Here is a 24294-nt window from a genome sequence, read left to right as displayed (position 1 = left end):
TGGCAATTCCAACGTGAGTCATAGAACCCTACTGTGAGGAACAATGGGTTTTCAGCTGTTTGCTACACACTGTTGTTTTAACCACACCTTGACTGTGTGCGTTTCTCCCTCTAGTTGTCGTCGCCGCGGCCGTGATATTGCTGTTCATAGGTCTGTACAGCATCTACATCTATCTGTACCGGTACAAGGGCAGCTACCACACCAACGAGCCCAAGAACTTCCTGGAGTCCCCTGGAGGCAGCAGCTCCAGGCCCCTGACAGGGACCCTGGAGAAGAAGCGATATCCAGCAATAGAGGAAGACTTTCGGAGTGACTAGCCTCAGGCTGGGGAACGGCGGGAGGGAGGAGGGGGTGGGAGGGATTGAACTGGGGCGGTTTTGGGGCTTACAACAACCACAATACCTGTTTATGTTTTATAATTCCTTTAACTTTTTGATTTACTTTTCGGTTTTGTTTTCCTTTCCCCAGGTATGTGTTATCTTAAGCCTGGTGCTCGACGTAGTGTTGTTTTTCTAACGTGTTCATAGTTTTGCAGGCTTCGGAGATCAAATCAAGCCCGGATTGCGTGAGTGACGACCGACCAGGCTCACACTGCATTGAAGGGTTGACAAACTGAAGTGCCTCGACAGAGTAAAACGAGATCAGAAATAACCCCATGAGTTCATTGAGGATTTGAGACTTAAACTGAGGGAATTAGATTTCACATGCAGTAACACGTATTCAGCAGCCTCTTCTGGTTTGCCGGTCTGTTATTGAGATCACTTGATAGATCAATGCCATCTACTGTGTAACTCTTTCCGACCATCCACTCTTGCAGCCGTTTCGATAAAGCCATCCAAACTATCCCACTCGCCCCATCCTTTGACTAGTGAGCCAGGATCCACCACAGAGAGATGCTGCAACGGTGCAGCAACAACAACCGCAGCAACAACAACAACAACACGCACAATCTGGCATCTGCAAACAGCCTGTCCTGCTTAACACCAATTGAAGAAGCTATAAAAAGCATGGAGCTCTAAGCTTTGACATGACATATCTAAAGAATAATGGAAGGCATATAAACATATATTTGTTGTATTTCAGCCTATGAAATTGCATATCTATACAAAAGAGGAACATGTATTAATGGTTAGTTTCATTAGATAGCAGCTTGGCCAATTACAGTATGCTCTGCGATTCCTAACCCGATTCCCAAACCAATCAATGAAGCAGTCATGTACGATCAACAAAACATACCGAATAGATGTGACATTTGGCTCGGGAATATAAGACGATCGCCATATTCTTGTTCAGAATCCTCAGAGTAACATGTGAAATGGCTGGGTAGCGCTAAGAAGCCGTGGTAGTTTGACGTTTCCCAGCGGTAGTGCTATTCGTGTTGGTGTGAGACTGGCCGTTGGTGCACTGCAGAAAAGGTAATGGAGATGTTGTACCAGGGACAGGACAACCTTATTGCTAGTAATCCTCATTCCACGCTTCGTTTTCTGTTTGACTTCCAGTAGCGAGTGAACATGCGGCTGAAATCTGGGTGCTATTTCAGATTCAGAGGCCCCGGCGTGGAGGGGCCCCTAACCAACAGCAGCCCTGTCGACCAGCCTGGTCAGGAATCATTACAAATGTCTTTCAGGAAAAGAGCTGCTCCACATGAACATCCGGACATGCAAACACACACACACACTGGCATATTGTGTAGAGGACCACAACAATGTCAATGCCAGTCTTGTACTTCTTCTCACCACACTAGACTATTTTTTGCATCTGACTGCTCTGTAGGACAGTGCTGTGCTGTGCCGCCGCCCGCCGCTGTTGCTTCTTACCCACTGGGCACTGGCTGAATCAACGCTGTTTCCACATTATTTCAATGAAGTTACGTTGAACCAACGTGGAATAGACGTTGAAGTGACGTCTGTGCCCAGTGGGTGGGTGCTTCTTATGGTGCTTCTCTTTCTTTAGGTCCAATGATATTTCCCTGTCTGGAAAGTCACGATTTCAGGTTAGACGGTGGGTGAGGTTACGGTCAGGGAAGATGTTCCCAGTAGGTGAAACGTCATTGGACCCATGTAATGTGTGGCGTGGTAGCCAAAGCTTAGGTCTCTGACATCATCACCCAGCGCCCTTTGAAGCTCAAGCAGTAATACATCACAGAAAAAAAGAGAGAAAACATAAGAGCATTTTGAAAATCATAAGCTATGCATATATAGAGCATGATGATCGCACCTTGCAATGAAATGCAATAAAATCAGCCGCTCCCAGCGCAGGTCACCTAAATATATTTTTTGTGTCTGTTCCGTTCGCAGCAACTTGCAGCAGTTAGGATCCTAGACATAATATGTATTACGTGAATATATGAATAAGGTGTTTATTGACTTTTTTTTTATTCCTATGGTTTGTATGAAACCGTTGAAAATGAGTGGAGGCTGAGAGGTGTGAATGTAAAATCCTAATCATGACCCTGTAATGTGGACAGGCTCTGCAGCAAGACCTGCTCTGCTCCTCTCTGTGTGTGCTCTGTATGATATGTACCACTCATTACACTGAAAACTATTCAGCATAGCTTTCTCACATGTTCAGGATGTGGACAACACAGTACCCTCCCGATGTTTCAGTAGAAAACATCACAGAACATATTTCAACATCTTTGGTTTTTAGCCTGTTAAGCCATATTTGTCAGAATGTACCATTTGAAATAGTATTAATGTTAGCATTGGGCAATTAGAGTAGTAACATGTTCCACCTCTGGAGAAATAGGAAGGATGTGTTTTTGTACAGAGATGGACAATGACCTCTTACAGAGCTCATAGTAGACCAGTCAACAACCTGGGTCAAATGTGCTTTGAAGCCTTTTAGGGAAACAGTCGACTTATTGATATATTATGTAAATGTCTACGCTGCGATGCGTTTATTTGAAATGGACTACAGTACATGTGCATCCTGCCTAGCCTCACTGCGATGCCACACCTTAGCTAGTCCATCCATGCGTAGTCCCTGAAGTGTGTGTGATTGAATGTACAGTAGACGTGCTGGTTTGTGTGTTCACAGTTCTGTTTGTCACCTAACCCTCCCTACTGATGATGAGGATAGTCTCTGCACTGATGATGTGAATGAGCCAACTCACTTGTTGTCGTCCACCAATAGCAGAACAGTGAGCCGATAGTGATTGGGTGCTGTCCAGGCAGGCTCCTCGCTATCCGGATGTTGCTCTACAGCTCTTGGTAATCAGGTAAAGCCAGAACATCTTCATCAGGTCAAAATATCAGTATTTTTAAGGATATGTGTATGACCACAAACTTGACTACACTGTATGACAGCCTCAGCTCTTAGATCTGAGCTGATTGGCAGTCTATAGCAAGTTCCCTATCTTCCACTCTTAGAAAAAAGGGTTCTTCAGCTGTCCCCATATGAGAACCCTTTCCTGTAACCAAAAATGGTTCTTCAGCTGTCCCCATATGAGAACCCTTTCCTGTAACCAAAAAGGGTTCTTCAAAGGGTTCTCCTATGGGGACAGCCAAATAACAATTTCTGGTGCTATATAGCACTTTGTTTTTAAATAGTGGAATATCAACTTAGCCGCGGATAAACTTAGCCATCCCTATAGGGTGGCCGCCAGGGTGAGCAGCTAAGGTTCTCTGTGTAAAGGAGACTCAAATTTAATAAGGGGTTGAGGGAGTGAGCACAAGGGTGAAGGAGACGAGGATTCTGTCCATCCTAAATGCATGGTGTCATCATATGACAGACTAGTGTTGTTCCCTACAGTGGAGGAGTGGCCTACAGACAGAGCTAGGGCCAGGCTAGAGGGAGGAGCAGGCAGGGGAGTCTAAGAGGGCCAGACCCCTCTGTGGGTCGCTACCCTATAAAATCTTGCAAGAGGAAGCACCAGACAGTTAGTGACTGTATGACCTAATGTAGCATGTGTAAAAGCCCCACATTTGGCTTTCAGAGGGAAAAGAAGCTAGGTTGAAGATACTGTATCCCTGAAAACCGGATGTCTCAGGTTTCTATAAAACCCTGCTGAAGGTGACCGACTGCAGGACTTTGTGTTTGTGACCACATTGAAATCGTGGAGTTTTTTTTTCTCCCTTTCTGTTATGTTGGTTTTGTTTTGTAATAAGTTCACTGTAAATGACCATAACTATGTTAATCAAAGCAAAACCAAACTGACACTTCAATAAAGAATCCTGAAGGAAATTAAAACGGTGTATTTTCCCTTTACCTGTTGACAAAGGCACAATGTGTCTGTCTCGTGTACAGTCCTAATAAATACATGTTGGTATGGGAAAAATTGGAACACCTAAGATGAAACCAGTGGGTAAATTAAGTTGGTGTTACCTGAAGCTAAGCTCCAGTACCTCATGGTATTCAAAGAGTAAAGTAGGATATAATAGCTAGGGTTAAGGTTGTGGTTGAGGCTGGGGGTAGTGTTGAACCGGGATGTGGACAAGAAGCTAGGGTTAGGGTTGAGGATTAGTGTTGAACCAGGATGTGGACAAGAAGCTAGGGTTAGGGCAGTGGTTGAGGCTAAATTTAGGGTTGTGGTTGAGGATTACTGTTGAACCGGGATGTGGACAAGAAGCTAGGGTTAGGGTTGAGGATTAGTGTTGAACCGGGATGTGGACAAGAAGCTAAGGTTAGGGCAGTGGTTGAGGCTAAATTTAGGGTTGTGGTTGAGGCTAGGGTATGTTCAACCCTGACTCATCCTAGCCCCCCACCCCCCAAATAGCGCTCCCCCACTTCCACATTTAAACACTGGAGGAAACCAGAATTATCTCTTGACTGAAAATGGTACTCAACGACAAGATGCATATTGTAATAATGTATAAAGTTAAAAGTTTTATTTTCATAGGCATAAGTTGTACATAACGATAAATTCCACATAGTTTCAGTCACCTCCGTGCAGTAAGATCTCATCTTGTCATGGGTGTAAATGTTTTTGAATATCAGACCTGGATGTCAGTTCCACAATTCACTTTTATATAGTGTGACAACATGATCAGATGGATGGTTGTATGTACACAACATCCAAGTGGGGCACTTGAAAATTGAAATTGTCAAAAAATGTTATTTTTCCTATCTTATTTTCCCGTGACGAGTAGAACCGTAAAATGGTTACCTGTAACACAGTCCTGTCCATTATATACAGTACAAACATCATAATGACAACCCTCCTCTTTCAGTTTAGATTCATTTGGCACTTACAGCTTTTTCAGGGGAGACTATAGTGTTCATGGTTCTTATACACGAATATAGTCTTTTTGAGTTAGAAGAGCTAACGCTCATGTAAACTGAATGGAAAATGCTTCATAAAGTACACGTATCACTGAGTACCAATGGCACAGGTGACTAGTTGTCAAACTAAAGGAGGAATGAGATCTCCCATCAACCAACACTTCAGAGTTCACATTCAGTTAGTCGGTTTCTCGTACGGTACGGCATATATATATTTTTTAAGAACATTGATATAAATGCACAGTAAGTTATTTCACTATGTATGAAGGGGGTGGTGTTGATGCTATAGCCACAGAGACAGGTCAGATACAGAGCTTTAGCATTATCATGAGTTTAGCATTGCCTCCAAAAGCTACCGGGAAGAGGCTTTTTCTGAGTAACAGGAAAGTTAGCATGACAGGATACTGAGTTCCTCCATAGAGCTGCGTTTGAAAATAAAAGCTAATTATCTTGCTAATGAGCTTAGAGTTCATTTTAAACCAAAAGACACCACGTGCGCTGTCTTGCACTGTTAATAGATACACTGTAGGCTAAAAGCTAGCGTTGCTCATTGAGAGGACAAGCCATAGTTAATAGATGTGAGTACAGTAACAGAAATACAGAGAGAATAACACACAGCATGTGTTCATGTTGAAAATAACAACAATGCCGTGAGGCTGGTGGTACAGTACAAGCGATACATTGAGTATATACTGTAGATAGTAGGTTTTTGTTGCCATTCTAATTGCTTGTTTCGTTCCAGAAGCTTCACGTACACAGTTTTCGCTAGGTGAGTGATAAAGCAGTGGGGAAGTGCTTCATACAGAGAGGAAGTGATGTCACTGATGTGGTAGCAGGAGGAAACTGTCACCAAGGGAGAAGAAAACCGTTCAGCACTGTTGTCAATGGGGGACTAGTCAGTAACATAGATCAGGGATTTTAATTCTCCGCCATTACGGTGAATGTTTCACAGAGGCCAATAGAGCTTGTGTTTATTGTGGCAATGTGGGGGGGAGCAGAAGCATTACCAGGTGGTGGGGGGGAGGGGGGGTCAGTCAGCAAGGGGTCAGTGCAGGTGGCTGAAATGCAGCAGGTTAATGCTAGGCCATGTCGACTTCTCTCTCTATGCCCACATACTTCAGGGCATCATCCTGGCTGTACCTGTAAGGGGCAGGAGAGAGAGAGTCAGGACAGTGTGAAGCATCAGTGTAAAAAAAAAAATGCATGTCATCCCACAAATATCAGAGACAACCAAAGAAGGACTGCGATACCGTATTGTATCGAAGACTCCAGTGTTCCCATGGCCACAAGGCTCTACCTATAGTCGAAGAAGAGCTCCTCCCCCTGTAGGATAGCCCGTTTGGCAAAGATCCCGATGCGGTGGTCTCCATTCACCATGACCACTGCAACAACAGCCATCACATCATTGATTTGTGCACGTCACCAAACCAAATCATTCCACAAAACAGGCTTTGTATTTTTCTATGTGATCCTACCCTTAGCGTAGCAGTTTGGGTTCACCGAGTGATTCGCAAATCTGATTTTATTCCCTTTCCTTGTGGCGTCCACGACAAAGTCTGTTGAGACATTACAGGAACAGTGTCAGCTCAGCGATCACAGAACACAGCGACGGTGATGTCCTTTAAAGGGTTAACTGTGCATCATCAGCGTGTTGAGGAGTCATTATTACCATTGTTCAGGTTGAAGAGGAAGCTGGACATGTATTTGTCGTAGATCCTCCCGCGTCGGTCCGCCTCATCCTGCGAGATTAGCTGCAGACACAGACAGTTTCAGAGCGTGATGGTTAGACTAAATGTTTTATACATTAACACAAAGGCATTCATACAAACGCATAATGATACCGTATAAACCCCACACCCAACTATACCCCATTACATGATAAAGAAAGCTACGTTCAACAGTTTTATGTAGCCTCACCTCTCCACAGTACTCTGAGATGAACTCATTCTTCTGAACGGACTCTTTGATGAAGGTGCCCCACCCTGCCACGTTTGAGGGGGCAAGCAGGAGGTGCTGGGAGAGGTCAGAGGTCAGAGGTTAAAGTTGGCTGACATTTACGCAAAATGACAAGACAACACCGGAATAATACAACTGTGCCTTTTATTCCTCAGCAAGTCATAAGCATGTTAATATGGGTTCTGACTCCGACCTGAATTCAGATACAGCACATCATTGGCTATTTTCTATTCCTTTGGACTGGAACATGACCCACTGGCCTACCTTCTTGAGCCCCCTTTGGATGCTGCAGTTCTTGCAGGAGACTACCTTGCTGTCCCAGTGGTCCGCGGCTCCACAGGTCATACACAGATCTGGGTCACATTCCCTCACCGCCAGGTAGCAGGGACATTGCTTGGTGTTGCACTGGGTCTTACAGCGGCAGCCTGGGAAACGGTTCTGGCCTGGAGAACAATGTAACACCCCAGGGTAGTGTTCAGAGTCAGACAGGGGAACGTTCAGCGGAGAGGTTTATAGTCACTTTTAGAAACAGCATAGAAACATACCGCGGTAACAGAGAGGCAGTCTGAGTTATATGCCTCAGTGGACTAGAGAACTATTTTGTAACAGAATTCTCTGTGGCTGTGTGGCGAACGGCAACCGCATTTTCATTAATGAACGCTGCCTCAACGGTAAAAAAGCTGCTGCTCTGTAATGTAACTCATCAATCACTGACCTCTGCTGGCAGCTATGCTGAAATACAGCTGTGCAGAGAGTAATGGAAAGCCTTCCGGGCAGAGGAAGTAGGAAAACGAGCAGCAGACAACTTAAAATGTCCCTCTCCTCTCCAACAGGTTTAGCTGGAGGACAATACTCCATAAGTAGAGCAGTAACATTAATCTTGTCTCTCCTCCTTCCTAAGTCTTCTTCCCAACAGTTTGTGTGGCTGTGTGGCTGTGTGTGTGTGCGCATCACCGTGCAGTGTTCAGTCGTAGCGGTCGGTCTCGTATAAATGTAGGGATGGATGTTGTAGCTCAGGCACTGTGCCTGTCACATCTCTTTGATTCCTCTCCAGGGCTGTGGAGCTCACACATTAAACCCTCCATACGCTTCTTCCTGTCAGAACCAGGGAGGGGGAGGGAGAACTGTATTTCTATTAGAACACAAAATGAGCCAAAGCTGTGAATTCAGAGCCAAGCTCTCTCTCTCTCTCTCTCTCTCTCTCAACATTCCTTCCTTCCGCCCTGTGGCCATTTGTGGAAGTGCGTGGGCCCAGCGGTTCAGGCTCATTTCTCCTGGGATGAATGTGTCAGAGCATTGTGAACACGGCCCCATGCTGAACAGATGCCCATGCAGCTAACCAAACCCTGCCTGCCAGAGGACAGCTTATCCTGCGAACACACAGCGAGGAGGAGGATCGTCTTACACACTGTTCCACTGTCTATTCTGGCCTGTCAAAAGGGCCTTTTTATCCACCGAGTGAAAGAGAGCTAGTCTTCAGCAGAATTGTCCTGTGAACACATTCCTTTTCCCATTACAGAGTTGAGCTGTGAAACCTCTCGCTGTCAGTACAGGTAATTGTAGTACACATTTACCCCAGCCAGTTTAGTGGAAGGAATGTTCAGTATGTGTTGAAATATGTCTGTTTTCACACTGATATGTTTTGGAGTTTTGCAAATGGTCTGTCCGGGTTGGGAAGTGGTGTGTGTGTGTGTGTGTTAGGACATGGTGGTAACAGTGGATGTGTGTTTGGGTAAGGTGACACTCACACTCGTGCTCACACTGGCAGAACTTCTCACAGAAATTCTGGGTCATCACACAGGGACAGGAGCTGTCACATGGGTGGTCCGGGTGGTCACATGGCTGGTAGTTGTACACCTGATTGGATGAGTTATCTAGAGAGGACAAAGGCTTTAATTATACAATGAGCAGATACATCATTCTGAATTAGTGTATAAGAAATGCATTTGACAACGTTAATTTGACTATTTCAATACTTCAGTCAAGTGAAGAACTCACCTTTCTTGAGCTGTATCTTCGCCCATAACCTACAGAAAGAAATGAAAAACACTTTCAATAATCATGTCTATTTCTGTACAAAGGTATTTGAAAAAGAGCAGTTCCTTTCATTTTCTGCACGGTTTAATCTTTTTCTCCCACTGATCTGTGTATCAGGGTCCATTCTCACTACATTCCTATGAGGTCATGCTGCAACAGGGACGGGGAGGGAGTGAGTGTAAAAGTCGGCGGCCATCTTGCCTGTGCTTCCTCTTCTTCTTCTGAGGGGAGTTGCCACCATCCTCCAACGGAACACGATGGATCAGGACCTCTTTCACAGCAAACTCATACACCTGAAGAAGAGAGGGAACACACACATTAAACACACACAGGCAGGCATATTTGTCCGCGCATACACGACACGCATACACACAGATATGAGGCAACTATCCACAACGGTGCAGAATGTTGTGTGGTTTTGGAATTGGTCCCATTGTGTAGTTGAGTGCCTCTCAAATTAAGCTGGGAAGCGCATCGCTGCATGTGATTACTCCATAAAACACGCGGCCCTCTCCTCCCCTATCAGAACCCACCACCATCTCAGCGTAATGCACACACACACACCTCCCCGCCATCCCACTCCTCACACACACCCGCAAAGCCCCAAACCACTTCTGCCTGCCAAAAAAACAGATTTGGCTTCCTCCCTAAAACAGACAGACACACATTACGCAGAGGGAGGGACTGGGAAGCTCGTAGCAGCGGTGTTTCCATCCAGCCAAACCACAGGCTCTCTGAGGGATAACAAGGCCATGCTATAGAGTCACACTGGCGTTGTGTTGGGGGCCGGGATGCTGCTGCAGGGGGCAAAGCTACTTTGCAACGTCTGTGGCGGATCTCTGTCGTCGCGCTTCGCCCTCTTTGTTTCTCGGTCTTTGTCTCTCTGTTTTGGTTTTGGAGGATTGGAACGTGTCTCTCAATAGCTTTGCAAATCTGATCAGAAGGCCTAATATGTTCCCCATACAATACTCCCATAACTCCCCCATATTAGAGACACACAACATCCCCACAATACCTCAGCCCAGAAGGGATCCGTTCGCTATAAGCCGTCTGAGCCCGGAGACCGTGACAGCGTCTCAGAGAATAACAAAGCTGTCATGTACATGTCGTAAAAGTCCTAATTTATGACTCCGCATGTTGTTTACATTCCATTTGTAATCATCCCAATTTTCCACACAGTATTATGTGTTACGACACTTGTATCAATGCCAACACACTACAACACAGTCACAGCACCACTTTGTTATCTTGTCAGTCTGTACTAGTCTGTAATGTGTTTTGGTCATTAGCGTGTTGGCCAGGAGACTTGCTTTAATTGGTGTATCAATAGAGTATATGAACATCTGGTGGGTGTAGGTTCTTGGTGGTTCACCTGTTTGCAGGTCTTGGTGCTGATGAGGCGAGCGATGGAGCAGAAGTTGTTGTAGTAGGTTCCGTGCAGCACTCTGAACAGAGACTCCTCAGCCCCACTCCACTGGACAGGAGGTCCCACCTGCTCCCCGTGCTCCTCCCCCGGGCACAGCTTGGTGGGGGTCTGACAGCGAGAGTTGCTCTCTGACCGTACCCAAAAACACACACATGCGCACGCACACAGACACACACACAGGGGAGGGGAAGGGCATTTGAGACTTATGCACATACACCCACTGCCATGCACACAGACCCACTGCCAAAGGCAGAGAGCAACATGTTGCTTGGCAACAGGTTCAAGGCTGTGTTATTGTGACCACATGCTATGACTGGGGAATGCTTATTAGTCCGCTCATCAATCTGTTTTTACACATGATTTGAGCTAGAGGGGACGGCCGCTGGGCCACCAGCTTAAGTCAGTAGTCTATCTTCAAAATGAAGAGCTGCAGTGACATCACAGTACAGATATTAGTTCCTTCCAAACTGAATGCAAGAGAGAGACAGTAGAGACACTGAGTGAATGATTAAGACAGAGAAAACGAGAGCCTGAGTAGATTGCTCTTTCTCCCTCCCACTGTTCTCCACATGAGTCTGTCAACAGAAAGAGGAAACCAGGGGGAGAGGCTGAGTGAAGAATCTATTGGTTTTGGAGCTGAAACCCATGGTTGGATTCTTGTGTTTGGAGAGCGAGTGAGAGTGAATGGTTTAAAAAAAAAAAACTTCTTCAGCCAATGTTCTCTTTTCTGATGAACTGCATTCAGCACACATTAACCATTCTGGCAGATGAGCGTTATGGGGAACTTAGTCGATCCATTCTGTCATTAATACACTGAGGTATGACAGATATACTGTAGTACCGTAGCAGCTGAGGCATTAGTGTTCTCCTACCTTAGAAGATAGGAAGCTGGCTGTCTCCTATTCATGGGTTGCATGTTTCGTCACAATATTGTTTTGAACGTTCGTTTTGGACTGATGCCCAACTGAGCATCCTACTCGATTGTCAATGAGCGCTGACGAAAATGTAATCAAAAGTGCCCCAGCTAGCACAGTGGTTCTCGGCCGATTCCGGCTGAGAGTCCGCCTTCGGCAGTATTGCTTATGGCTAGGATGCGGGGATTGAGCTCGGGCCGATTCCAGTGTGAGTTATCTGGCCCAAATGTATTACTTGGGGCTCGGGCCGATTCCGGTGTGAGTTATCTGGCCCAAATGTATTACTTGGGGCTCAGGCCGATTCCGGTGTGAGTTATCTGGCCCAAATGTATTACTTGGGGCTCAGGCCAATTCCGGTGAGAGTTATTTGGCCCAAATGTATTACTTGGGGCTCAGGCCGATTCCGGTGAGAGTTATCTGGCCCAAATGTTTACTTGGGGCTCAGGCCGATTCCGGTGAGAGTTATCTGGGCCAAATGTATTACTTGGGGTTCAGGCCGATTCCGGTGAGAGTTATCTGGCCCAAATGTTTACTTGGAGCTCAGGCCGATTCCGGTGAGAGTTATCTGGCCCAAATGTATTACTTGGGGCCTTGGGCCGATTGAGGCTACTCTCTGGCAGATGATTACACGGGCTGCTTTATATAATTAACATTTCATTATTTTCTCCTTGTTTCTGTGATCAAAAAATACAATTAACATTTAAATTAAATTATTTAAGAGCCCGTTGTAGTATCTTGATACTTTGTGCAAGGCAATTGAACATTAAAAACTTTGTGGAGGGAGCTTCCCGTGTGGCGCAGCGGTCTAAGACACTGCATCGTAGTGAAAACTGCGTTACTACAGGCCGCAACCGGGAGACCCATGAGGCAACGCATAATTTGCCCAGCATCATCAAAGTTAGGGGAGGGTTTGGCTGTCCGGGATGTCCTTGTGTAGTGACTCCCGTGGCAGACCAGGCGCATGCACGCTGACACGGGCACCAGGTGTATGGTGTTCCTCTGACACAAAATGTATTTTTTTAAATTTAATGTACAAAATGCATAATAGTAATATTTCAAATGACTGAAATCGGGTAATTTTGTATACATTTATTTACATTTGCATCGGGCCGCTTCTGTGGGGATTCTGGTAAGGTGCCGGCAAAGTCAGCTGAATTCTGGTAGATGGAAAAGACCTGATGTACTTGGGCCGATTCTGGGCAGTCATTCATTTTGATTCCGGGCCGAATCCGACACCCGATTCCGGGCCAATTCAATCAGTTCCGGACGCCCGGAAGAGGACCGCTTCTGGGCAGATTCCTCACTGCTAGCTGGGGAATTACAGTGGCTTAGAAATACAATGCAACTAAAGAAGAAGGCAAATAAATCAAAACCTTTTGTCATCATTTTGATGTCGCCAGATTGACTTTAGATGCATGACGTGACCGAGTGACGCAGGTGCAACCTATGAATAGTACTTTAGAAGCTCGTCTTTCCCATAATAGTCTCTTAAAGTACTTACGGACCAGACAGACTAACATGAACATCGGCCATGCGCAGTGGGTGGCCGTCCTATCGCCTCTGACCACAGAACATCGGTCGCCATTTTCTGTTCATTTCCCAACGATTCTACATGTTGAACCGCCCCTGTTTGTCGACACCCAGCAGGTGCTCTACTGTGCACCCCTGACGTTTGTGTTGGTCTGTCCCTTATAATGCTTGTGTTTCCCCAAGCTACCTGAGGAGCTGGTGGTCTCGTGGTCACTATCCACCTCCTTGGCCTCCTCAGTGGTGCCTGACGGGCCAGGGCAGCTGGAGCTGGGAGGGCGTGGCTGTCGCCGCCGCCGCCGGGACCTCTGGGAGCGCAGCATCTCCTGATCCGCAAACTCTTTGGCCCCTTTCTTTAGAGGAGGGAGAGAGGAAGAGAGGGACAGAAATGAAGAGATAGAAGAGTGTTAAAGAAGGGATGAATGGATCGGAGCTTCATCATTGGCTGGTCTGTCTGTTGTCGGGCAGTTAAAGACAGAGGACATGTAGAGGATCTGAGCACACCTGTAGCAGAAAGCAGTCCAGACCACAGGGCTCTGTCTCCATGCGAATCTCCTTGCTCTTCCTCTTGTAAACATTGGGGGTAGCGTGAAAAGCTGGAAAGACACATACTATTAGTATACTGATAGTAACAATATACTGTATGTTAGAAGTACAGTAATAGTAGGGACGTAAAACATTTTGCCTGCTGCACAGACCCTATGGCCACTCTAGTCTAGAGTGTCTGGTTAAATTGACCTTAGGAGCATATAAATTCTCTCCATGGTTAAAGTAGGAATAAATATATGTCATTGTTGTAACAATGTGTGAGTCTGCTACATTTACTATTATCATATATTAAGATATTGAATTACTTTGACATATTTAATTAGGTTACATTATGCTAATTTCCAATGGTGGACAGAATGTGTTACTACATTACACATACTAATGTTTTTACCACACAATAATTGCAGGAAATACACATCTTTTTTTACCTCAGATGGGTGATGTTAGTATTACAGTTTATAGTCATCATGATCTCATAAAATCGATTGCTTAAAACAGATCAATACCCATACTTGTTCTAAATAGTGGCCATTTGGGGTGTGCAAAAATAGAACGTTTTATAGTATTTTAAATGTTGAAAATGTTGTATGCTTTAAATGCCAGGATGTCATACTAATTTGGGGTTTTCATCTAGTATTCCACTATTGAGGAAGAGAATCATTTTGAGACCGACGTGTGTTTGACAACAGCTGATAATCAGATATTTTGGACACTGCCACTGTTTTTGTCATACCAGTCCTTTGTGGGACTTAGAACGCAGCTGTCATTTTCAGACCACGGTGGCTAGAAAAAAATTGGGCGCTCTGGCATTACATGAATTCATGGATTTGAGGGTTAAGCTATCATTCAAATGAAAACCAACCCCTATTGCTATTAGAAACCGATGATGAGGTGGTGATTTGTTGAAATTATCCAGTCCAAAAAAAAAAAAAAAAATCCGTATTGGTCATCTATCAAAATCCTTTTCTCACAGAGAAATAAGTTGATAAATGGCTACGACAGGTTGTCATCATTCGACATATATATGTTGTATACCCAAGTTCATTGAGGTTTGTCTGGTAGAAGAGTGCTAATGGTACATATCGCCACGGTAATTGTCCCAGTTCTATTGATTTCAATACGATATCGGTGTGAGTGATTAATATGCGTGCACTTTTGATTACAGTAGTACAAGCTCATCAATTCCATTCTTGAGTGACCGCTCGGTAAATATTAGTACGTGTGCAGTTTGTAAGGTGCTAATTTAGGGAAAGGGAAAGGGGGATACCTAGTCAGTTTTCAACTGAATGTTTTCAACTGGAATGTGTCTTCCGCATTTAACCCAACCCCTCTGAGTCACAGAGTTGCGGGGGGCTGCCTTGAACGACATCATTCAGTGCCCGGGGAACAGTGGGTTAACTGCCTTGCTCAGGGGCAGAATAAACATATCCAGGTGTTAGAATGGCCAAGTCAAAGTCCAGACCTGAATCCAATCGAGAATCTGTGGAAAGAACTGAAAACTGCTGTTCACAAATGCTCTCCATCCAACCTCACTGAGCTCGAGCTGTTTTGCAAGGAGGAATGGGAAAAAATGTCAGTCTCTCGATGTGCAAAACTGATAGAGACATACCCCAAGCGACTTACAGCTGTAATCACAGCAAAAGGTGGCGCTACAAAGTAATAACTTAAGGGGGCTGAATAATTTTGCACACCCAATTTTTCAGTTTTTGATTTGTTAAAAAAGTTTGAAATATCCAATAAATGTCGTTCCACTTCATGATTGTGTCCCACTTGTTGTTGATTCTTCACAAAAAAATACAGTTTTATATCTTTATGTTTGAAGCCTGAAATGTGGCAAAAGGTCGCAAAGTTCAAGGGGGCCGAATACTTTCGCAAGGCACTGTATTTCAGCATATTGATTATGAATGTGGACATTTAAAACCGGTGTTTTAACACTCAGCCATAAATCAATAAGCCATGACAACAGGAAGCAGCAACAGTGTCATTTTCAATCTTTTTCTTAGTAGGGAATACAAACGGTACTTTGAAAATTATTTTTAAACTGAATTCTACTTTATCAGGTAAAAACTACTGAATGAGCCCAAAAACGTGCTACGATTAATTGATTTTGATGATATTAGTGAAATCGTAAAAATATGTTTGTCCTGGCTAGTAATAATGCATTTATTATAACACTAGAGATGTGTTGATTCCAAGAGAGTCTGAGTGAGACAGAGAGAAAAAATAAAAACAGAAATCCAGAGGAAAAGCCACATGTTGACAGATGTCAATAGGTTAAAAACACAGAGTTAGAGAGAGAGAGAGGGAGAGTTAGAGAGAGAGAGAGAGTTAGAGAGAGAGAGAGAGAGAGAGAGTGAGAGAGAGAGAGTTAGAGAGAGAGAGAGAGAGTTAGAGATAGAGAGAGTTAGAGAGAGAGAGAGAGTTAGAGAGAGAGAGAGAGTTAGAGAGAGAGAGACAGAGTTAGAGAGAGAGAGAGAGTTAGAGAGAGAGAGAGTTAGAGAGAGAGAGAGAGTTAGAGAGAGAGAAAGTTAGAGAGAGAGAGAGAGAGAGAGTTAGAGAGAGAGAGTTAGAGAGAGAGAGAGTTAGAGAGAGAGAGTTAGAGAGAGAGAGAGAGTTAGAGAGAGAGTTAGAGAGAGAGAGAGAGTTAGAGAGAGATACAGAAAGTGAGAGAAAAGAGTAAACCCATAGGACACATTACGGTGGAGGAAGCAGTCGTATTTGAAGCAGCGCCTGCAGAACAGCGTATGGAAGGAGTGCAGAGACTGCTCCCGCTGGACAGACTTGGCGAACGGCCCGTCTATATTAGGGGTGCAGAGGGGGGGCAGCTTTACCGGGCTGGGGGGCTCCAGGAGGTCCTTGTACCTAGGGAGGTGTCATTTGGGGAAGAAGGGGATAAAACAAAACATAGCCTTACCATGCATAACATAACTTTGTATTAGGATTGTATTTTGTATGAGCATGGTATATGGCATGATATACAGTAGAAGTGGGAAACTACAGTAAGTAGCTGCATTCTGACTCAAGTAGGCCTATGCCAGGAGTAGGCAACTAGATTCAGCCGCTTTTTTTTGTCAGAGCGGATGGTTGGGGGGCCGGAACATAATTATAATCATTTGTACGTTGCAAATAGACCACAACTAAGCCCAAAACGAAATTGCATTAGGAAATAACAATAGTGTCATACCTTGATTACATTGAGACATGATCAAGTCAAAAACTATTTTTTTTGTGGAAATACTTGGGAACAAATTTCCTAAATGAAACAAATATTTTGCTGAATTCCTGGTGATTTTACAGTCCTTCTCTTTTTTACGAAAAACAAAACATCATTCTTTGTTTTACTAAAAACTTTGGGGGGCCCTGTTGCCGACCCCTGGCCTATGCTCATTTGCAGGTGGATTTGGATGAGAGTGTTTAGTTTGCGGTATTTTATAAGAAAAAGGCCTTTCAGACGGGGATGCAACAACTTTTCTATTGAGCGTGAGAAGAGAGGGCAGAGAGCATTATTAGCATCTCCCTGAGAGCTCCCATCTCCATGGTGAACACTAAGCAACGCTCGGCTAAGCACAGCACAGTTGATGGGCACTTTTCTTACTTTTCCTTCAGCTCCTCCGTCGTACCCTTGTAGGGGAACATCGAGGCGATAGCCGTGAATATCTTATCATGCGGGATCTTCTTTTTGGCAGCCAAATCCCTCACTAAGGAAGGTAGTGAGAAGAAAAGCAAAGAGCAGATAATTAGCAACTCAACCACCCCTTTTCTAGTTCCAATTTCCCATTGAGATGTAATTGTATTTGTACTTTTTGCCATGTAAGCAATCATATTGGAACGATAGCAAAGTCCCGAGCCTATTGACAAGGACTGTTTGTCCATGTGCTCTGTGTATTGAGAGAGTACCAATGAGTGTTTGTCATACTGATGTGTTCTGACACTGAGTGACAGTGTCTGATGCCACAGTATCTTTCAATGTGAGTGTTACACCCCCCCCCCCCCCAACCTGGTGGTATTGTATTGGTGTTATGATCAAACATGTTCCCCCATCCACCCTGTCTATCCCTGGGACTGGGACAGTCTCTATGTAAACAATGCCAAGCAGTGCCATCGTGCTGGGACAGAGCGACCTGCTGGCTCCTGTACAACATGGGGTGTAGTACAGTCACAGTGATCAACCTGACCTGTAGCCGATCTTCTCTCATGCCACTGATAAGAGTAAGAGGACAAGTCTATAGCAAATACAAATAAGATAGTCCAGCATAGTAAAACCAGTGACTCTCATATAGAAAACAGCACGTATTGCCTTTTGTTAGATAAGCATCCAATCACATCTAGGAGACATGAACAACTGTGTTAGATTGGTTACATCTTTCAGTCAAAAGACTCTGGAGGACACTTACCCTCTATGACACTCCTCCTCTTCCTCCTGAAGAAGACTGTGGGCCCCACCTTTGCCTCTTCAGTCCCTTCCCCAGCGCTCTTCCTCACCCCTTTCTCCTCCTCCTCTTTCCCCCCTTTCTCCTTCGCCTCCTCCTCTTCCTCCTCCTGGTCTGAGTACTGGCTCAAGGCCTCCACCAACTCTTTAAAGATCTCGTCATTGATGAACCCTCCCTCTGGGAGACAAACCACAGGAGTCAAACATGTCAGCACCTACTGATGACATCATGCAATATACGTCAGCACATGTCCCCTAAACAATTAAGATTTCCCCAGCAGCACACAGCAACGCACGTACTGTACCGATGACCTCCTGGAGCCCGCCTAACCCCCACGTCTCCAATAATATAACTCTGTGATAGATCAGACTGACATTGTGCGTAATCGAAACAGGACAGAAAGGATGATATCCCTAGTCTAGATAGGTAGGCAGGTCACCTCTGTCTCCATGGACACCGTCATAGTTGTCGATGAGCTCCTCCAGGAAGGCCTCGTCCTGCTCCAACACCTCGTCTCCCATGTAGGGGATGTTATGGAGGAACGTCTCATCCTCCACCTAGGAAACCATTTTTATTTTTTATTTTTTTATTTAACTAGGCAAGTCAGTTAAGAACAAATTCTTATTTACAATGGCGGCCTACCCCGGCCAAACCCGGACAACGCTGGGCCAATCGTGCGCCACCCTATGGGACTCCAAATCACGGCTGGATGTGATGCAGGTTTTTCTGTATTTGTACTATTTTCTACAATGTAGAATAATAGTGAAGGCATCAAAACTATGAAATAAACACATACAGAATAATATAGTATCCAACAAAAGTGTTAAACAAATCCAAATATATTTTATATTCTTCAAGTAGCCACCCTTTGCCTTGATGACAGATTTGCACACTCTTGGCATTCGCTCAAACAGCTTAAACTGGAAAGCTTTTCCAACAGTCTTGAAGAAGTTCCCACATATGCTGAGCACTTGTTGGCTGCTTTTCCTTCACTCTGCGGTCCGACTCACCCCGAACCATCTCAATTTGGTTGAGGTCGGGTGATTGTGGAGGCCAGGTCATCTGATGCAGCACTCCATCACTCTCCTTATTGGTCAAATAGCCCTTACACAGCCTGGAGGTGTGTTGGGTCATTGTCCAGTTGAAAAACAAATGATAGTCCCACTAAGCCCAAACCAGATGGGATGGCATAACACTACAGAATGCTGTGGTAGACATGCTGGTTAAATGTGCCTTGAATTCTAGATAGATCACAGACAGTGTCACCAGCAAAGCACCCCCCCACACCAAAACACCTCCTCCTCAATGCTTTACGGTGGGAAATACACTTGCGGAAATCATCCGTTCACCCACACCGCGTCTCACAAAGACACCTTTAACACGGCGGTTGGAACCAAAAATCTCCAATTTGCTCTCCATTTCCACCGGTCTAATGTCCATTGTTCCTCTTTCTTGGCTCAAGCAAGTCTCTTTTTCTTATTGGTGTCCTTTAGTAGTGGTTTCTTTGCAGAAATGTGACCATGAAGGCCTGATTCACTCAGTCACCTCTGAACAGTTGATGTTGAGATGTGCCTGTTGCTCGACTCCGTGAATAATTTATTTCGGCAGAAATTTCTGAGGCTGGTAACTCTAATGAACGTATCCTCTGTAGCAGAGATAACTTTGGGTCTTCCTTTCCTGTGGCGGTCCTTGTGAGAGCCAGTTTCATCATAGCGCTTGATGGTTTTTGCGACTGCACTTGAAGGATCGTTCATAGTTCTTGAAGATGTTCCGTATTGACTGACCTTCATGTCTTAAAGTAATGATGGACTGTCGTTTCTCTTTGCTTATTTGAGCTGTTCTTACCATAATATGGACTTGGTCTTTTACCAAATAGAGCTATCTTCTGTATACCCCCCTAACTTGTCACAACACAACTGATTGGCTCAAAGAAATTCAAAAAAATAACTTTTAAGAAGGCACGCCTATTAATTAAAATGCATTCCAGGTAACTACCTCATGAAGCTGGTTGAGAGAATGCCAAGAGTGTGCAAAGCTGTTATCAAGGCAAATGGTGGGTATTTGAAGAATCTCAAATACAAAATCTATTTTGATTTGTTTAACACTTTTTTGGTTACAATATGATTACATATGTGTTATTTCATCATTTTGATGTCATCACTATTATTCTACAATGTAGAAAATAGTAAAAATAAAGAAAAACCCTTGAATGAGTAGGTGCTCTAAAACTTTTGACCGGTAGTATATACTGAATGTGTGTGTGTTGTCGGGAAATCCCCATACCATAAAGTTCTGCTGCAGAGGGGACCAGGAGTACATGAAGGGGATTCCTGCCACGGTCGTCAGGGGCCGCATGGCAACCGCCTGAGCTTTAAACGCTGGGAAGCCAAACTCCACCATGCACAACTGTGATTGGACCAGAGACAGATGGGGGAGTATGACAAAGGAGGACAGACCAACACTGGATTATAACGAACAGGTAGGCTACTATTACCCAAATGGATAAAGACAATGCTATATCCACTGACACTACTCTGAAATGAACTAGGAAACAAATACCAAGACAATAGAGAAGAGCATAGTGAGAATTTCAGGAACACAAGATGCTGCTCTGTCTGCCTCCAGGCTGTTTTCATCATAGGTTCTGAGAGAGTTTAGTTATTGACCTCAGTAAGGCCGCCTCATGAACCCTTTTTGGCAGCTCAGCATCTCCCTGAAAAGGGATGAAACATCACAGTCCTCTGTCGGCCTGATGGGAGAGCAGACCCTGGCCTGGTTAATGAGGCAGGAGTCAGAATGGGCTTTAAAGGGCTAGTTAATGGCCAAAATGTAGATTTCCCCTTAAATACACATACACAAAAGTAAATCTTCTTCATGAGATGGCCATAAATAATAACTGGTAGTGCTGCAAAAATGTTGAAAGGTCTAGAACTAACCTTATAAAGGTGTACTAACCTTATAAAGGTGTACAAACTCAAGTACATTGCACAAACATTGTGAAAAATCTGATATTATTTTTGTCCTATTCAACAAAAGTGGCACAATAGGGCTTGAAATTACTGAAATACTTTCTAAATATAGTAACAATCAAATTATAAACGACTTACTGTAAGATTTCACCTTTCTTATAACTGTAAAATAAATGTGATCATACAAACATTCTCTGGGCAATCCAGAGACACCATTCAAATGTGTGCAGACCAACAATGTCTACAACTCCTGGATTGCTGGTGCTATGTATTGGCCAATGAGAGGCATCGAAGCCACCGGTCGGCCATATTGGTACTCCGCAGTAGGAGCAGTCCTCCATAGGAATGAAAGGAATTCTAAGGTATTTCAATTAAATGTTTCAAAGACAAAATTACATGTATTTATGTATTTGGTGCAGACTCGTTACAACCTCATATTTAAACACTAAGTGATTCTGTCCATCTGTGACTAAGAGAAAGTGGTATGGTTTCAATTCTCTGAAATGATTTTGGATTTATTCCTGTTGAGAGCTATAAATCCATCTGAGAACATCAATGCGAGATGAAACTGCTATTGTTGCATCTGCTAGACTCTCCCGTTTCATAAGAGCTATTGCAAGCGCAGCTACGAGGTTCACTGGCACAGGAAATCGTTGCTTTGTCTGGATAGGCCAGAAAATGTGATGCGTCGCCTCCTACTGTATGTCTCTCTATCCTTTTGTCTCGCTCACCTTTTTGCCGGGTAGCGCTCCACCTGGGGTAGACAGGGGAACTGACTGGATCCTCAGCTTGGACCACTCCTCGTTCAGAAGGTTGGTACGTTCCTCTATCTTCTGCCGGTTGGACATGAACAAGGCCTGGAAAAGACAGGAAATGTAAGAAGAGTTTGTAATACCTATACACACAATCTCTCTCTCTCTCATTATCCTTACCTTGACCTCCTCTGCATTTTTAAAGCGTTTCAGCTGACGGAGTCGCATGTACTCAGACTTCACCCTCTTCCTCCACTCCAACAGGCTACAGGAGGGTATGTTGGAGGCAGGACAAGGTGTTGGGGTTGGGATCAGGGCCGGGACTGGGTCTGAGACAGGGGCCTCCTCCATGGTCCTGCACAATGATATACATGAATGGAGTTACTGGCACTGACACAAATACAAAACACATGGAAGTGCCCTGGTCAATCATGCTAAAGAACACTTTTCTATTTCACCAATTCTCCAGGGTCAGTTTTTGTGTTGTTAGAAGTAGTATTAAAGGAGGATATCGCTGTTGGTGTGAGTGTGGTGTGTGAATTGGTTGTGCCTAACTCCAAAAACACATTTTACTTGGATCTGGGATGTGATAACATCAATGGCAATTGGAAAAGTAATTTTCCAAGAGCTTCCCGTAAGAGAAGTGATTCAGCCCCCCACACACACACACACACACATTCACACACACACACACACACACACACACACACAAACACACACAGACTCACACAGCCAAACGAAACGCATGACTCAAACTTCTGCATGCTTGTGCGTGAGCGAACCACCGCCCCCTTCTGTTAGCAAAAGCACCAAGGACTGCATTAAAAAAGGCTTAAAAAAACACCTTCCAGTGCATCCTGGTCAGCGCTATAATGTGCCATTCGTAATCTTATCATGTGGGACTAGAACAACGGAATCATAAAATAACGGGCCTATAATAAAGTGAAACCTCAAGCACGTCAAACTTGTCATATACCTAGACCAAATGGCAGTCTGAAAAACACGTTCTCCCCTACACATACAACATTAGTAAAAGTGGGCGTTTCTCTTCTGAAAACCAATATGAAAACAGAGCAGCTAAGTGCGTAGTACACTTTTCTAGGATTTCATAACCTCTTCTGCAGAATTCTATAACCCTATCCCACAAAAATGTTGTGGGATTGGTGAGAAGGAAAATAAATGTCGCGCTGCGTAAAGGCTTTTCGTTTTCAGGGCAAATGAGTCGTATACAACCGTACCAGGCATTAGCTTTCCTTAGAATCCTACACCATTAGAATCCTACACCAACAGTCGATAACAGAAGTCACAGACGTTGATGCATCGCCTATCCATTTCAATTATGTTCGTTTTACGCAATGGACAGCTTTCACGCCCAACCAATAACATTTTAATGTGATATTTCTAATGCGCTTCTCTGGGATGCGCGCACACATGTTCAGTTTTGATACAGTGTCGCAGTTAGAAATACCTTTAAGGGTCCTCGTGTCCTCTTATTTGTAGCGACTTGAGCTCGCCACTACAGCGTTGAACTCCCCGTTTGAAATCCACCATAAAATACGGATTTCTTCGCTACGGACGCGGAGTAAATAATAGGGTCCGTGTATTTGGGTTCACACGCCGATGGGATCCGAAGATTCCTATGTCGTCCGCAAGCATGCTGAAATTGAAGTTGTACAGTTAAAAGCTGCGCACTTAACTGGCTCAGTTAGAGAGTGACGTCTTTATTATGATCACTCTGTGCTTGGTAGCTGGACTGGGGTAAAAAGCGTGCGACTTGAAAGTATATGGACATTTGGATAGCCCACATGTAGCTTATGAATGATATAACTCACAAGGGCTACACGCCTGCTATAAGGCTACTACTAACGTTATTACTACTATCATAAAAATATTACTATTAGTCAACTATTACATAGGCGACTGAACTACAATAGGCTACTAATAACTAGTGGATAATACTAATTTATGAAAATGGTACAGTTGATAGGTAGTCATAATGATGATGTTTAATATGTTTATTATTTGTTCATATAATGAGATAGATTTTGTTTTTAAGTTCAATAGAACAAATGCCTATACCTATATGGATGTAATGCATTTTAATATGAGTGTCAGGTGATGGTATTTGGGAAGGGTGTAGTAACATCATTCGTTCATCACCAATAACCTTTGCTCTCATACTGTATATTGGTAAGGTACCTTGTTGTATTTTTCCATAATTCATGTATACATGTCATACACATTTATACAGGGGTAAGAGTAAACATATGTTATCAATGAGTATTGTTCCTCAGTCATTCATGGAAGAGGAAGCCTCCAGCCTCTAGTCTAGCGCATGTTGTTTTCCTTCTCTCCGGGGGCGGGTGTGCAGTGCGAGCTGGGGCTGTGGCACACTACTCATAGTCACGTGATTCTCAGAGGAAGGAGAACTCGCCTGATCCAGTAACACAGACAACCCAGCGGCCCGGCCAGGCCAATGTTAGCTGTGTTCAACAGTCAGTGCTCATTGAA

General features: G+C 44.2%; 2 protein-coding genes across 5 annotated transcripts in view; one reads left to right on the top strand and one right to left on the bottom strand.

The window, feature by feature from the left end:
- The window catches only part of LOC110538957 (contactin-associated protein 1), a 29433-nt gene extending 25242 nt beyond the window's left edge, over positions 1-4191 (top strand). The window contains exon 24 of the mRNA XM_036938267.2: positions 115-4191. Within this exon, the coding sequence (XP_036794162.2) occupies positions 115-317 (203 nt within the window). The 3' untranslated portion in view covers positions 318-4191. The remainder of the gene's footprint in view (positions 1-114) is intronic.
- A 616-nt stretch (positions 4192-4807) lies between these two features.
- Positions 4808-23586, bottom strand: LOC110538212 (histone-lysine N-methyltransferase EZH1). 4 transcript variants are annotated; one of them, XR_016485243.1, is made up of 21 exons: positions 23252-23581; positions 21964-22138; positions 21763-21888; positions 20346-20468; positions 18502-18619; positions 18027-18239; positions 17228-17330; positions 16331-16494; positions 13588-13679; positions 13274-13436; positions 10589-10770; positions 9418-9509; positions 9178-9206; positions 8928-9053; positions 7444-7622; positions 7141-7236; positions 6893-6974; positions 6699-6779; positions 6474-6605; positions 6231-6363; positions 4808-6066 (listed from the first exon to the last, which is right to left on the bottom strand). XR_016485243.1 is itself a non-coding variant. In XM_036938265.2 (20 exons), the coding sequence occupies exons 2-20, from the start codon at positions 22132-22134 to the stop codon at positions 6303-6305; spliced, it is 2286 nt and encodes a 761-aa protein (XP_036794160.1). In that variant the 5' UTR covers positions 22135-22138; positions 23252-23586; the 3' UTR covers positions 4808-6302. The 4 variants fall into 4 exon arrangements, 2 of the variants coding, with proteins under 2 accessions (XP_036794160.1, XP_036794161.1); XR_016485242.1 differs by having other exon boundaries at positions 6521-6605; XM_036938265.2 differs by having other exon boundaries at positions 4808-6363; positions 6521-6605; positions 23252-23586.
- Between the last annotated feature and the right edge of the window lie 708 nt (positions 23587-24294).

This window comes from Oncorhynchus mykiss, chromosome 12 (assembly GCF_057628025.1).
Source record: "Oncorhynchus mykiss isolate SJ-2025 chromosome 12, ASM5762802v1, whole genome shotgun sequence".
NCBI lineage: Eukaryota > Metazoa > Chordata > Actinopteri > Salmoniformes > Salmonidae > Oncorhynchus > Oncorhynchus mykiss.
Note: the sequence above shows the minus strand (reverse complement) of the source record. Positions and strands in the feature narration are given on the sequence as shown.